The sequence below is a fragment of the Sander lucioperca genome, chromosome 11, assembly GCF_008315115.2.
Source record: "Sander lucioperca isolate FBNREF2018 chromosome 11, SLUC_FBN_1.2, whole genome shotgun sequence".
Taxonomy (NCBI): Eukaryota; Metazoa; Chordata; class Actinopteri; order Perciformes; family Percidae; genus Sander; species Sander lucioperca.
The window spans coordinates 3,300,680-3,316,549 of NC_050183.1; the positions used below are offsets into that span (position 1 = coordinate 3,300,680).

A 15,870-nucleotide genomic window follows, 5' to 3' on the forward strand; every position below is an offset into this window, starting at 1 on the left:
AAAAAATTAAAAAAAAAAAGCTGAAACAAATATTTGCTGTAGAGGAGGAAAAATAGGCTGTCTTGCTTTTTGCCACCATATATTCATCCGCCGCGCAGTATATTATGCAATGAGGCAGTAGGGCGAACAACGACCTGGGCGGAGTGATTTTGTCAGGACTACACCCAAGCGCCTGTCCGATTGCAACGGCTTCTCTTCGTTGTATAGACCAGAAGAAAGCCGGGACGTGACGGAGCCGGGGGTTCTGCTTGCTGGAGACCACCAATAAATACAGCTTCTTTATTGCTTCTTCGTCGTTCAAGAGACGTTTGTGACCTAACTTGACCCTTCGTATTTTTTCATCTTAGAACTAATTTCACAAACATGTCCTGGCAAAGCTACGTGGACAACCTGATGGCTGATGGCAGCTGCCAGGACGCGGCCATTGTTGGGTACACGGACGCCAAATACGTCTGGGCATCGTCTGTCGGCGGTACTTTTGCCAACATTACGGTTAGTACGTTTTGTGTGTCAGCATCTAGGGTTACACGGAAGGAAAATGTACATTTTGCATGCCGGTGCGTTTATCTGCAAAGCCAGGCCTGGTTGAATGAGGATAAGGCGAGCAGTGTGTGGTACACATGGTGTCCGGTGGTCACAATCAAGATGCTTTTCAACCCACCACCAGTCTTTGTATTCATTTCCGGTAAATCTGACACACTATGTGATCATAGCGTTCATATTATTTTGTTTTTAGAAATAACGTTAGCCACCAGATCAGCGGAGGATAACCCCAGCCAGTGACCGGTACCGCGAACTCGAGCTAACGTTAAAAGAGCTAGCTAGCTAGCTTTAACTAGCCGTGTTTGCTTGTGGTAACGTTACCGGTCAGACCAGATAAACAAGTCGGACAAGCATGACCAAGAATCTAATCTAAACCAGTAACGTTACTCAATAAAAAAAAAACTGGATTTTGTCATTTGATCTGCAAGGTAATGTCTTACTTATGTATTTAACACCGTTTATACCGCCACTACAGCTCGCGGTTAGCTCAAATCAGGCCGGTCATCCCCATTGGAAAATCATTATTAGCTAACGCTAATAGCGCAAAGTTAGCGGTGCTCACATGCGTTCTCGACGCGCTGGCGTGCCACTGGTCTTTTCGTTTTCCCCTATTCGGCTTCTGTGAATCGCACTGCCGCTACCGCCCCTTATTTTCCAAGATGGCGGATACACTCCCAGTTTCTTACGCTGCATTCAGTGCTCCTCGGATGGTCCCTTTTCCCGTCTAGGGAAGTCGAACTTTGGTGTGTTCATGAGTTGTAATTGTGGAAAAACGTGCACGCTACACAGATGTTCTAATGTATTGCTCAGATTGAATAACGCGTTGATAGCAGTTTCCAGTATTTATTTCCAGTTTGGAGCTTTATTTTGGTGCTTTTGTCCCAGACTTGTTGCTGGCCTAGTACACTCCCTAAAACCACTAAACTATTGCTTTACAAAACATATCATATTTAATGCTAATAAATACGTTTTCGAACTGATGTAAGTCACTATACATGGACAGTAACTAAGGTTACAACCTGATACCATATTACAAATTATGTGAGCAACAAATTGATGTACTTGAAGTAATAAAATCTCTTACAATTAACCCAACATTTACTTCAGTCTTTTAAAGACCTCAGTGCAGCATTTATGTGAACCTAACTTGGCTAAACAATCCTCTCCGGTGCTTCCATGAGCCTCCATTTTGTCTGCTAAATAAATTATTAGTTCATTTTAAATACTTGTGTGTAACATTAACGTTAGATGTATGCATAGTGAGTCACAGTGTGACAAACGTTTCATCGTCTTTACGAGCATGTTAGCTATGAAATGATAACCCATGCTACAGACAAGTGAACTATGAACGAGTGTGTGGCTCGGGCCACCGGGGCAGGGTGACGTTATTTTTTGACTGCTCTAATTGAATAAATTTGACATTATCGTGTTTCCTTGTGAATGTGAAAAAGCTCATATAAAGCTAGAGCAGTCTAATTGCCTGCTTAGCAGCTTGCTACCACCGCTAGCCAGCCCGTTTTAGCACAGTGATATATATATATATATATATAAATTATATATATATATAATCCGCTGTATGAATGCAGAAAGCTAACGTTAAACCAGAATATGTAAAAGTGCGGTGCAAGTTTGCAAAACATAGCGTTGAACTCTCAATGGGGAAAGGCGGTGCATGTAATAAGCGGCCGGGCCCCAACATGTAGCTAGCTAGCCACTATGCTAACGTTATCTGAGCCAGTAGAAATCCTTTGGAGTTTTCCGTTTTCTTCCTGAAGAGTTTCGTGTGTGCCATGACTGTGCAGTTCTGGAGTTAAGGGGCGACGCCTTTTGTTCTGCATAATGGTTCAAAGAATAAACCCGGTTTTATAAACATGTTTTAATAACTACAGTGCCATGATGTACATTTTTGCACATGTAAGCAATAGTGGTCACAAGAAGTGGAATTTTGTTAATAGTCGGACCTTATTTATAATAGACTTCTCAGCATTATGTTTCTGTCAGCTGCAGTGGGCCTCTGAGATTTCAGGACTCGCCAGCCGTAGTATAAGCTGTGTCTTAAAACAGTCCATGCACTTTTTGCATCTGTGGAGGGCTGGATATCCTTTCTTAATACTTGAGTACCAACTGAAGTCATTATCAACTTAGCACGGTGTAAAGTAAAAAAAAAACAAATGCTGTACTTTTCTGCTACAAATTCTTAGCCTGTGTGTCTTGTGACTTTTTTTTAATTGGCGTGACTTATTTTGTTATCGTTTTTTAATTTGATGTATGGGTAAATTGGTAGATGGCTAAGACAACAAATGGCATACATTTTTGAAGTTTGAATTATTTTGGTAAATTTAAAGGCTGGTTTACAAACTAAGAAACTGAGAAAATCCTCAGTAATTAACCAGTATTGAATGGTAACCTGAGCCCTTAATCATGAACAGTGCAGCCCAGTTTCTTAATTGAAATTCATCATGCCTGTACTTACCATCCTGGCCAGTTTCAGAAGCGGTCCCTTGCTGCGTTTTACACTAAGATAACTACATTTTAGTTAGAAAGGTTAATATTTTTTTTTCTTAAATATTTGATTATATGAAGGAGACTTCAAGGTCTTTTGTAGTCAAAGATTTAATCATTTAGATTTGTGTTTCTAATTAGACCACTGTTGGTGCATATTCTATACTCAGACTAGATACTGATCCAATACCGTTGTTGAATTAATAATACACTGTATACCTTATACCTTCCTTCCACCATGTGGAAGAGACTAAAGGCACCAGACTTTCCTAACTAAATATTACTTTCCCAATTAAGACAAATTAACATAGATGTAATGTAAAAACTAACAAAACTGGATTGGCCTTGGATCTGTTAATTTTTCCGATCCCCCGATCCAGCTATTTTGTCAATATCGGGACCGATATCCGATCTTAATCCTAACTCAGACCCCATGTGACTAGCGTAAATGTATATGTACAGGGTTTTTGCTGCTTAAAGAATTTTTTGGCGAACCCCAAAAAGGTTTCAGCTGGCAGCAAAGGAAAATCACGTGCGCCAAAATGTCTGAATATCAGTAGCCAGCCTAGCCTCCCTCTCATCCACAGCTACTGTATACAGATGCGGCTGGCACTGATTTGACTGGATCTAAATGCTTCGCTGTAAAGCTAGCACTGTTTGCAGAGAGGCTGTACAGGACTCTCCCGGTGACCCCTGCGGGGACTGGCGCAGCGAAAAGCCGCTGCTGACGGGCACAGAGCTCTCAGCTAAACAAGTCTCTACCCTAACCCCTGATGCGAGTCGTACGGGAGTACACACAAACATCCTATATATTAAAGAGCCCATTTCAAGCAGCGCCAATGGTATGAAATGGTACATACTTCCTGTCTCCTAAAGGTGCGTGGCCTCGTTTGAGTGCGTAGTGAACGTATTGTGGATGGAAAGTTGGATTTAGGTTATTTATGTTCTTTTGCTAATGTTGGATATTTACACAGCTAAAAGACATATTTAGCTTCACGGAGATTAGTATTGTTAGGGCATTCACGAACGTTAGCTTACGTTAGCTTCTCCGTGTTGCCAGATCTCGCCTGAGTTTGATCCTGAGACAGAAACGGGTCTCAAACTAAGTTCATTTTCTCCTGATGTGTCCGTCTGAAAAATGAGAAATTTTAGTGTCAGAATGTTCTGGAGATATGTGGCTTGCGCTCAGGACCTGCCGCTAGTCTCCTAAAGAGGCGTGGCCATGGCGGAGCCCACGTGACACAGATACAGGAAACTACTCTGAATTGGGGCGTCTCGGTTCTAAACCGTCTCTGGTACACATGAAAAGTTTAACCACTTTGCAACCGCTTTATCGACATTGCCCTGACTCCCTGAAAAGCTGCAGAGGCTGCGTCGTTCCGCTCTGTCTTTCTAGTGAGCCCCGTTCAATTTGAATCCAGCATATAGGCTGAAATGCAAGTATTTTTAAAAACTGCATGGTTCACAAAACCCTTGATAGTGCATCACCTCTTAAGGTCTCCTTAAAGCAGAGTTGTTTTATGCTGTGTAGGATTGTGGTCCTGTGGTGACTATTGGGAGATTAACTAAGGGAACTGGCTTGGTTTACCTGGAAGTACAACTGACTGTTCATGTTTTCACACTATTTCGTTTTTAATAGTTTACTAAAACTAAAGAGATTTACTCCTATTTTGATCATCAGTGTTTAAATACTATTTCTGTTGTGCCATACATTATGCAAAACTAAATACATTTTTAATATTTGTTGCGTTAGTGATATTTAAATATTGCTGTTAAGCGTCAGAATCTGAACCAGAAAACGCTGCACTTGACAATGCTGCATGTGCGTTACCCGCTTGCGTACGGGCATTTATTTTAAAGACGATTGCAAAGCAAATTTAGTTGTTTGATTGGGGTGAAAAGTTTGTACTAACCTGTCAACACTGCAGACAACTGCAACTTGATTCAACTAACCAGACTGAACCTGAGGGGGGGGGAACAAAAGGGGAATTTGTAGACTTTTGGGTCTTTTATGTCACATTTTCAGTATTAGTCAGATTTATATATGCATAGTATCTTAATTACTCAAAATGTAAGGACTAAAAATGGCAATCATATTTTTTTAGTTTCGGCTACCGAAAGCAGATGCCACTTTTTAAAAGTAAGTGTTAATCCCTGACTATGGTACAATTACGCAGAGTTATGTTCAATAAGAGCAATGGAAAAATGCCCTAAAATCACCACAAAGTAAAAATAGAAAAGGCTCAAAAGTCTGCCTGAATGAATGTACCCAAAGAGATGTACCTGACATTCTTGATTTTGTGTCCCCACCCCCCAGCCTGAAGAAATCGACGTGTTAATAGGAAAGGACCGGATGGCATTCTTCACCAGTGGGATGACCTTAGGCAATAAAAAGTGCTCCGTAATCAGAGACAGCCTCCTACTTGACGGCGACTGGACAATGGACATCCGGACAAAGAGTCAAGGCGGAGAACCAACATACAACATTTCTGTAGGCAAAGCCGGCAAAGGTGAGCACTACATCCAGTGTGAAACATTTTAGAGCTGCAGTGACAGTATAGCCTGCTTTGATATAGTGACATTAGTTTAGCTGTATTTATAAACTTCTGTGTTGTCTGTGCATGTGGGCTAGATCTTGAATGCACCTTTCCTCAATATATGAAATACACAGGTGTTAAAATGTCTTGTGAGGAGAATGTCATTTGATTAGGATCTCTAGGAAATGCTCCGTTTGTTTAGAGCTAAGGGGCAAGTTCATATCAGAGGTTCATTGGGTCAGGGTTAAACGGAAATTCCCTTAAAGTGCTCATATTATGCTTTTTGGCTTTTTCCCCTTTCCTTTATTGTGTTGTATAGCCCAAAGTCCACCCAAAGGGACTTACCATCTTCCAGAGAAAACACTGTTCACACACTGCTCCAAACAGCTCTATTGTAGTCCAGCCTTTACTTCTGTGATGAACATGTGACACTTCGTAACACGTTATAATGCTCACCTAGCTGCTAGCATGGCACGCCCTCATACTCTGCAACTGACAGCTAGCAGTGCTTACCTAGCTACTGCGCATGTGCGACTCCCAACAAAGATTGAACAGAAGTGAGATGTCTCACTCGGTAGCTAAAACAGAGAGCTCAACACACAGGTTGAAAAGAGGAGCTGTAACAATGTGCAGTACAACAAAAATAGCGTTTTTTGAAAATTAAACCACATAAACCTATTCTGGTACAACCTCTAAATAAAATTATGAACCTGAAAATAATATGAGCACTTTAAATTATGACCGTCGTCCATGCTAATAGTTCCGTCAATTATAGCTGTGCTGCAGTTTAATATACAGTAATTTGGATGATGTATGTTTTGTTAGCATTGATCAGAAAGGTAAACATCTTACAGATTTACTAATAACAATCCTAAATTGATTACATGTTTCTTGCAGTTTCCCCTCTTTGGTATCTATTATGTGTATATGTATGTATGTTGTAGGGGTATGCACCTCTCCCTTATCAGACGATCTGATGCGTATCTAGACACATGGGCTGCGATACGATTCAGGGACAATACATTTTAACGATTCAGTTGGGTTCGATGTTGAATTGATTCAGTGTGATTCGATGAGATGCGATTCAATCGGATAGATACAGTGAATATTCGTTTAATGTAAACGTAAATTTTAAAATAAGCCAATTCTCTAAAAGCATTGCCTACCTTCAAATATTTATTTCGTGAAAAGGACTAGGCAATAGCAAAGCTAGGACTTGATTATAGTATGACTTTAACTTTAATTAGCTAGACACTTATAACCAGATAACATTAAAATGCACATCTTAAATTAAACACTCCTTGCTGCTGTAATCTTGGAGACAGTAACTCAAACATATAGTACCAGTCAAAAGTTTGGACAGACTTTCTCAACGGACTGTAGGTCCATGTTACAGATGGTTGCAGTATTACGCAAGTACACATATGAGCACAATAATACTGTTGCGTGCCTTAGCATGCGGCTAGCAGACTTTAATGCTAATGTGGTATATTCTAACTGAACATCTTAGAGCATATAAATGTCAATATAAACACACCGGAATACATATCTATATATTTATACCAGTCTACTCGCATGTCACACCTGTCTCTCTCAACGGCATTGCACACAGCGCAGCCACTTTTGTTGTCTCGACAGCAAAGCTTCAAATCGATTCGTGGCGTTGGAGTTGAGCTATCGGTCGGTTCTTGGTTCATTTAGATCGATCCAGGGGTATCTGTGATAATACAACTGGATAGCCATTAGTATTGGCAAATCTTTACACCCCTGTTCTGTTGCCAAGAGGGATTGTTTGTCCTTGCTCCTGACCTATTCATTGCCGTATTAGTCCAGATTTTCACTGAACTACCATGTATTACAACAAGATCTATGATCAAACGGAATTCCATTGTATCCTTACTTTGTGGAAAAGGTTGCACAAATAAATTAGATGAAATTCTAATCCATATTGGGTAAACATGAATTAGTCCATCCATCGATTTCAGTCAAATTGAGGATCTATCAGTTGGCTGTAACTTCCACAAGATGGATGCTTGTCAACCAGAAGAGCAGTCACAACTCACTCAGATATTTGAATACTAGATATAGATATAAAATAAAAAAATAAAGTGCTTAAAGCAAATGTGTAAAATATTAACGTAATTAATGGGCATTCATTGTTTATATGAAAATTCTGATGCATAAAATATGTGAAATCCTGAGAGGTAAAACCATAGACCTACAGATTTGACAACGAATAGTTTTAAATGCAATGTGACATTTTGGATGCGACAGTGCTTTACATTAGCAACGCTACATTTCCTAAATTGTTACTAATTTTTGTATGACGCAAAACCGAAGTCAAGTTAAGTCCTTGTTTAGGGGCTTGCCTGAGAGTTGTGCCAGGTTTCATGTTGCCTGTATGGGCCCCAATGCCCTGTCCTCCCCACTGTTCCCAGACAGGTGAGACTAACTGGTTCCCATTCTCCACATGTTGGGCCATCTTTGAGCCAGGATTCACTAAAAACTGCATGCATCTTCCTCTTTCCTTGTTAACACACTCCGACCCTCAGCAATATGAATCTGTTCCCCTGCTCATGTGCTTCCACTCGTTTCTGGTAAAATACTTATTCAGCCACTTCAGGGCTCTTACATGTATTGAGGAGAGGTACCACAAGCATGCTGCTGTATCTGCATGTGTGCCGCGTTAGTCGTGGTTGTTAGTATCCAGTACAAGATTCACTTTCCTAGTCTTTGCTGCTGGCATGGTGTGTATTGATTACAGACAAAACGCAGACTAGTTTCAAGTGGAATGCAGGAAACTCAAGTACAGACAGGGAGATGGAACACCAAGTCCCTTGCATTAGTACCACAAATTTAAACCATACCTGGTCGCTTATCTATTCAAAATGGAGAAATATGATTGTACTCTGGCCATTGCTATTTTTTTAGTTTATTTTAATTTTTTTGAAAGCTGATCATCTGTTATGAGTCAATCAAACAAGATTTGGCTTAAATGGAATTTGAGAAACTAACCGATTTTTCAGATGAGTAAAGACACTAATAAAAATATATTGCCCAGCTCTAGTGTAACTTGTGTATTTAATAAAGGAAAAAAAAACATTCATACAGTAGTGCACTCAATGCCTGATTGCTTTTGGTTCAGGTTTTTCAAAAGAACTAGGATGCAATGTTACCTATCTAAACATCACCTTTACCAGATGTGTATAGCACAACTCCATTAGGTCTGGAATTATTGACTCGGTTTGGCTCCAGTCAATACTGATTCTTACTGTGAGGCCAGAGCATGATGTGGAAAATTAGCTCCTTTTTTTAATCAATAGTTCATGACTGATCAAACCATTGTTTTTTTTAAGTGGAAGTAGGTAGATGTTAAAGGGAAGTCAAAACATAAACTACAGCTCTGAGCCTCTTTCAGTCTACACACTTGTGATGATTAAGTAATCAGGCAAACAGCTTTGCATGCATCCTTCACATTTACTCTCCCGCTGTACTCACTCTTGTCTTCCCAATTGTAATGTGTGATGTCTTGTCTCACCACCAGCAGCACTGATAAGAAAATGAATGTTTAGGTCCGGTCCAGCCTTCAGACCAAAGCGCCGCTGTGGTTTTTTGTGCCATTGTCCTCCTCTGTAGCTGTCGTGTCTGCCTGCTGCTTTTGGCTCTGTGCTCTTCTCTTTTCACTGTGATCTCCACACCTTCTCTTAATGTCCCTTCTGTCTCTTTTCTTTCAGTCTTGGTCTTGGTAATGGGCAAAGAAGGGGTCCATGGAGGCGGATTGAATAAGAAGGCATACTCGATGGCAAAATACTTGAGGGATTCAGGGTTTTAGTTTAGTTTTAATGTAGCTTATGTGGTGTAGTTGAGGGAGAGGAAAAAAACTTAACGAAAAGGAAAACAAAAAGCATAAAACTTTGAAAAACGGACCAAAAAAAACAAAACAAATTACTGTCAAGCCCATGTTTCCCCCTCAAAACAGTCCCATTAAATAAAATCCCAGGAGCATTTCTAGCAAAGCGCAGGGTTCAGGCTCTGTCCTCAACAATGTAGCCCCAGATTTAGCAAGGTGGCAATAAACAAAGTGTTCTTTTCCAGTCCTGCTATCACCATGTCTGTTCATTTATTTGTTGTTTTTCCTTTGTGTACTCCAGCATTGGTTTTTGTCATGGGGAAGGAAGGTGTCCACGGAGGACAGCTCAACAAGAAAGCATTTATGATGGCTGAATACCTGAGGAAGTCCGGATACTAAAGCAGCCTGTACCCAGCCACCTAGCAGCTCACCCTTGCCACCCTGTTGCTTTTCACACTACAAGTCCTAGTTGGTAGTTCCTTTCTTTTTCTTCCTTCTCTCCTCCCCATTTGATATCCCATATTTTGTTATCCTCTCAACTATCCTCAACACACTTCTTGCTGTGTACTCTTACCCCTTAAGCACTATACGTTGATCCATAGCAATGATGAGCATGTTGCTTACAGGATGTCGTGACAAATCTGTAATTAACCAAGACCAGCAAAAAATTCTGGCCAAACACTCGGGACAATAAAAGCTATAGTGTCAATTTGAAGTAGACATTTCTTTTTTTCCCCTCTGTCATGGTGCCCATTACTTAATCCCTCCCAAACCCCGATCTTACACACTCCCCTCCACAAGCAGCCGACACCTTTGGCGCGCTTAAGCGGTAACCAAGCTCGTCACGTCTTCCGGTTTCATTTCCCCGTCATGTCCGGGAGGGGAGACTGTGTGCATATGTCGGTCCATTGCCCTTTACCTCTCACACCCACCACTGCCTCCCTTCTGCCAAAATGTTCAGTTCCTCCCCTTTCCCTGTTTCCCCATCCTGTTTGCTCAAAGCAGGCGACACTACAAACCTCACAGGAGACTCATCTTCTTCAAACGCTTGACACCAACCAACCAGTCCCCTAAAGCCTCTCCTTTCAGATCCACGGCTCTGTCCTGAATACATTTTATAAAAGGGTAAAAAAGTGTGTGTGTGTGGGGGGGGGGTGGTGCTTGGATCGGCTCAGTTGACGATCATGAGCCAGATTTACAAGCGTTGGTGTCGTCCAGATGCTGGTAGCCTCTTCTCCCCGACTACACGAAAACCCCATGGACATTCCACAGTAACAATGGCTCAGGCACTTAATACTGTTTTTGTTTGCCAGCTCCTGTAATATATTTTTTTTTTTTTCTTTTTTGAAAGGCTGCCATTTTTGGACAGTAGATATCCCAGCATATAACCATCTGGAGCTTGTCCAGTTTGATTTTTTTTTTTTTTTTTTTTTTTTTTTTTTTAAATAGGACCAAGTGTAGTCAAAGCTCTGGTGTTTATACAATTGCTCTAAATCATGTGAAGGATGACTGCTAACTTTTTTCTGATGAAGGAAACCCTAACCAGACAATAATGCTTACAATGGTTAAAAATATGAAGCTACAGGGGAGGTAAGGGTGGGAGTATATCTAGAAAATTCTCACTTCATTGTTTTTTTTTTTTTTCTTTATTAAAAACAAACGACTGCATTTGTACAAACCCATGCTGTGTTGAACTACAAAACTGTGGAATGAATTGCCTTTTACTCTAGTCAGCTGAGCTCTGGGGATCACGCAGTCTGTCCACGCTCAGTACTGCTAACTGTAACGTCCAAATTACAAAAAAAAAACACTTTCAAAAGTAGAAATGACACTCAATGGGAGGTGGGATTGGTTGGAACAAAGACGCTAATGGTTGTCTTGTTGAATTTGAACTGCAGAACCTGTGTATCCTGTGCCATAATATAGAGAGATCTGTTGTAAGATGGATTTTACCCACTGTCCACTAAAGTCATTTTATTGGCACTTCTTCTTTTTAGCTACAGCTCCACTGTTTAGGCCTTGTGGGATATGTGTACTCATAAAAAACAGTTTCACGTCCTGTTTGCTGATTTATGTTCATTTCCCTTTTTTTTTTTTTTTCTCACCTTTTTTTTTCTTACATCTGGGATACAGTCTCTTTAATGCATCTGATTTCATATGCATAAAACCATGAAATGCCATAAATTGATTTATCACCTTGTTTACAGACAGATCAAATAAATTTATTCCAACCAGATAAATGTTTGCCGTACTTTTTATCACACTGAACACTTATCATATAGGGCTGGGTGATATGGAGAAAATCAAATATCACGATATTTTTGACCAAATACCTCTATCGATACTGCAACAATATTGTAGTGTGGACTATTGGTGCTTTCACAAAATATTTACACAATGAGATTTTTGATAAATGATCATCAGTAATGTGGATATAATGACTAAGTGGGTAAAGGCAAATAATAGAACAGCTACAACAGTCTAAGTTCAGTAAATGACATCACTTTACTGTAATGCAGCCTTTATATCCAGGAAAAGGCAACACTTATGCCATATTACGATATCCAAACTCTAAGACCATATCTAGTCTCATATCACGATATCGATATATTGCCCAGCTCTACTATCACACCTCTCTTTTAATGGAATACTTAAACATTTTGGGAAATACTTATTGCCTTCTTGCTAAAGTCAGATGAGAAAATAGATACCACACTTATATAAAGTTACTGCTGGTTAGCTTAGCATAAAGATGGGCTCTGTCCAAAAGGGCAAGTCTTCTCATGAAGTGGGTTTAGGCCTTTCATCACATTAAAGCTGAAATGTTAGAAATTCCAGAAATTTGAGTTATTGGACAGGAAGTGTTGACATGATTTTGCACAGTAAAACCTGAAACCATCTAAAATCTGGACTAAAAAACTGCAGTAAAGTTTTTCAGTCCATTCAGTAATCATGCTTCATGAGACAGGCCTTGGGACAAAAACATTTCTTAATGCTAAAGTTGCATTTCTTTAGTGTCATTGTTTATTGCAGATTTAAGTAATTGAAGTAGACTAATTGGTAGTGTTCTTTGAGAGTTTGATATAAAGGCATTCGTATGGCGTTTCAAATTCTTGACTTTAAACAGTAAACAATCTCAACCTAAGGGTTATTCAGCAGCTGTTCTGAAGCTATCAATCATGTTATCAGCAGATGATCCAGAGGTTTAAAATTCAACTTTAAGGCCTACATAAACGAGATGTCCTTAGTAACATATAAAAGGGTAATTGAAAACTATGCTGATGTAACATTGTCATATGATTGAAAGCTCCAAGATATCTACTGAATGAACCTTGGAATACGATTGTTCTGTCAACTGGTGGTATTTTCAGTTAAGTCTTCATTTTTAATTATGTTTTAGGGTGTTTTATGCCTTTTATAAAAATAAAAATAGAGAGATGTGGAATGACATGCAGCAACTGTCTCCAGCAAGACTCACCAGGGAGAATGCGGTTCAGGGTCGGTTCTTTATACCCCCAGCTCACCCTGTGAAAACACTCAAGGTAAAATTGCTCTCTTAACTGAGAAATTAGTAATATTTGACAAAGAGTGTAGAGGCCCCAAACCTTCCACTTGCTAATGAGCCATGCCAGACTTAAACAGGCTGATTTGTATCAGATAGTAATTTGTGTATCATCATTAAAGTACATCATGAGTAAATTATACTTATTGAACATGAAAAGTTTACTTGTAAAGTGTCATTTTACTTTTATTGAAGTGATTTCATATTGAGATCAGACATACATGAGCAGGAAAACACTAACAAGACAAAAAGCATCAACTGAAAAAGGCAACAGGTTTCATTAACAAAAAAATCATGCCATGTTATGAAAAAAAAAAGCGCATTTACTATAAACTGTTTATTAAATGAGATAAGGTCAGTTAAATGTGTATTACAAGGCCTATCCAACCAATAACTGCTTGTGTTAAATGGAGTGATAGGTCTGGAGCAGCCACAAGAAGAATACCACAGGCAGCGCGGACATACAGTAGTGTCTAATAGAGTGTTTCTCCACACTGTATGCACACACAATGTAACGTTGCATCTTTGCTTCGAATGGGTTTCTCAAACTGCTTTGGCTTCAGTTTCTTTTAGTGTGAATCGTAACAAATAAACTGGCACAAAACAGGAGCACCTGGAAGGCTAGAAATAAATTGGCAAAACCACATTGCTGTGGCTTTAAATGTTTCTATACTTGCTGAATGTTAAGTTACATTTTTTACAAAAAGGATGCTGCATAGCGGTTGGAGTGTCAGTGTAACTTGGACATGTATGTACAATAATGAAACTTTCCCATCATCTGAAACATGTAGGATAGAAGATAATTAAAGGTAAAAATGTAACTTATTGTGAGCTATACTTTTATACACAGTACTTTACTGAACAAGGATGATCTTATGTGACTTTTCCATCTTATCTGTGTATCATCTTTTTTTATGAATACAGTATAAAACTCTATTGTACATTTGCGTCACCAGTCCTGTCAAATCTGCCAAGCGGCCCCTCAGATATGCTCACCGACTTCCTCTCACACAGTTGGAAACCATCACTTTATCTGTAATAATCATGTTAAAAATGCAACTTAGGATTTGTATTTGAACTTGTAGGGAAGATACATTACAATGTCTTGTAAGCAGTGACAGAAAAACTTGAAAGATGAATCTGTTTTGTGACCCCCAACAAAAAAGTCTCTGCAGCTGTGAGGTTGGGGGGGGGGGGCTTGGCCAGCCAACAATCAGTCAAGCTCGGGGCAGGTCGTGCTCGTGGCCTTCAGAGCAGGGCTGCTGCATCTGCACCACCACAGTCTCTACGGTGACCTCTTCCTCGCTGTCGCTGCTGTCCAGCTCGTCGTCTTCGTAGTCCGAGGACTCCTGGTCGTGCTCGGAGCGCGACGCTCCTGACATGGTGCCGAAGGAGTGGGCGCTGGTGGAGGCCAGTGAGCGCAGCAGAGGGGTGCTCTCCGATACCTCCTCGTTCTCTTCAGGGCCGCTCTCCCCCTCCTCTGAATCGGAGTCAGAGTCACCATGCGAGGGGACCACTTTCTGCTTGCACACTGGACACGTCTTCTTAGTTTTGGTCAGCCAGGGGTCCACACACTTACTGTGGTAGGCTACAGACAAAGGCACAATAAGCAGAAAAGGTTGATCATATTCTGATTTAGCAGAAATTTAACAACCTGTTTAAGCGTGAAAAGACCCCATGTCATTTTCTTGTACTTAAAGGGCAAGTCTGGTCACATTTTATTTTATTTTCAACAAATCCAATGAGAAGATCAAAACAATCAATTCATCTGACTACCAAATATTGCCTGTGTAGCCAAAGCCTGACGTAGCTTATTTCTCTGTACCACATGAGCACTGTAGTTTATTTTGAGTGGATCATAAACATACCATCTGTGGCTGAAAATAGTCCACAAGAAATTCACTGTGCACTAGGGTTGGGTATCGTTTGGTTTTTTTCCGATACCGGTGTTAAAGCGATACTTTTAAAACGGTGCCGGTGCCTAAACGGTTTTTAAAAAAAGAAGGGTACTAAACAACAGTTGGCGACATTAAAAAACGGCTTGTTTATTGCTAAGGCCATATGGTCAAAGTTGAAGATTTAATAATAATGTAATAACTATAACTTATAACAATAACTTATTTCACCAGTAAATTGCTGTTGAACGACAAAAACAACCACCAGATGGGAAAAGGGTATTTTACAATAACTTTGAATGCACCACGAGGTTACCTGTTTCAAGTGAACACACCATCTGTGTTGTTTTTCCGACAACAGCAGCTGCAGACTGTTACGTCCCGGTGTTGAAATCCTCTACAGTGAAATACAGTCGCACTTTACACTGTTTAACGTTAGCTGTCAACATTTTAACCGTGTTTAATCCAGCTGCTAGCTAAAGGTAGGCACCGGTGCCCTATTGGCACCACGTTTCGTTACCCAACCCTACTGTGAACTTAGTGACCAGCTGCTATGGAAAAATATTTTTTCCCCTAAACTAAAAATACATATCAGTGACCAGTTTTGAAAGATGTAGGTCTTAAGCACATATAGGGCCCTATCTTGCACCCGGCGCAAAGCCCGACGCAAGTGTCTTTGCTATTTTAAGACCATCCAGCGGCCACGTCGTTTAAACCGCAAATGCACCCGCGCCCATCTTTGCGCCCATGGGCGTGCTGGTCTTAAGCTGCAGACACACTGACCAGACGGCCGACCCTCGATAGAAATGGCAGTTGGACTGGTCAGTCTCCCCGAGTTGGTCAAAAAAGTGCCTCGGAACACACCAAAGCAACGACACGTAATACGTCTCCATAACAGCAGGCAGCGCTAATCTGTATTGTCGTCCAAAAATGAAAACCAGCAGCTGATTGGACAAACGCGTCACGTGGGTCTGGTTTCTC

At 40.4% G+C, this 15,870-nt stretch overlaps 2 protein-coding genes across 4 annotated transcripts in view; one reads left to right on the top strand and one right to left on the bottom strand.

Annotated features, from left to right (window-relative positions):
- Nucleotides 1-135: 135 nt before the first annotated feature.
- pfn2 (profilin 2) lies at nucleotides 136-11,668 on the top strand. Of its 2 annotated transcripts, none has more exons than XM_031306993.2 (3): nucleotides 136-492; nucleotides 5,363-5,555; nucleotides 9,317-9,657. In XM_031306993.2, the coding sequence occupies exons 1-3, from the start codon at nucleotides 364-366 to the stop codon at nucleotides 9,412-9,414; spliced, it is 420 nt and encodes a 139-aa protein (XP_031162853.1). In that variant the 5' UTR covers nucleotides 136-363; the 3' UTR covers nucleotides 9,415-9,657. The 2 variants fall into 2 exon arrangements, with proteins under 2 accessions (XP_031162853.1, XP_031162852.1); XM_031306992.2 differs by lacking the exon at nucleotides 9,317-9,657 and adding an exon at nucleotides 9,734-11,668 and having other exon boundaries at nucleotides 144-492.
- Nucleotides 11,669-13,162: 1,494 nt separating this feature from the next.
- Nucleotides 13,163-15,870, bottom strand: part of rnf13 (ring finger protein 13) — a 54,637-nt gene continuing 51,929 nt past the window's right edge. For both annotated transcript variants that reach the window (XM_031306989.2, XM_031306990.2), the window contains exon 10: nucleotides 13,163-14,582. In XM_031306989.2, the coding sequence (XP_031162849.1) occupies nucleotides 14,212-14,582 (371 nt within the window). In that variant the 3' untranslated portion in view covers nucleotides 13,163-14,211. The remainder of the gene's footprint in view (nucleotides 14,583-15,870) is intronic.

Excerpts from the sequence above, each read along its gene's own strand:
- pfn2 (XM_031306993.2), top strand. The coding sequence starts at position 364 with ATGTCCTGGCAAAGCTACGTGGACAACCTGATGGCTGATGGCAGCTGC. Across the intron at positions 493-5,362 it reads GTACTTTTGCCAACATTACG|CCTGAAGAAATCGACGTGTT; the intron begins GTTAGTACGTTT and ends CCCACCCCCCAG. Across the intron at positions 5,556-9,316 it reads TGTAGGCAAAGCCGGCAAAG|TCTTGGTCTTGGTAATGGGC; the intron begins GTGAGCACTACA and ends CTTTTCTTTCAG.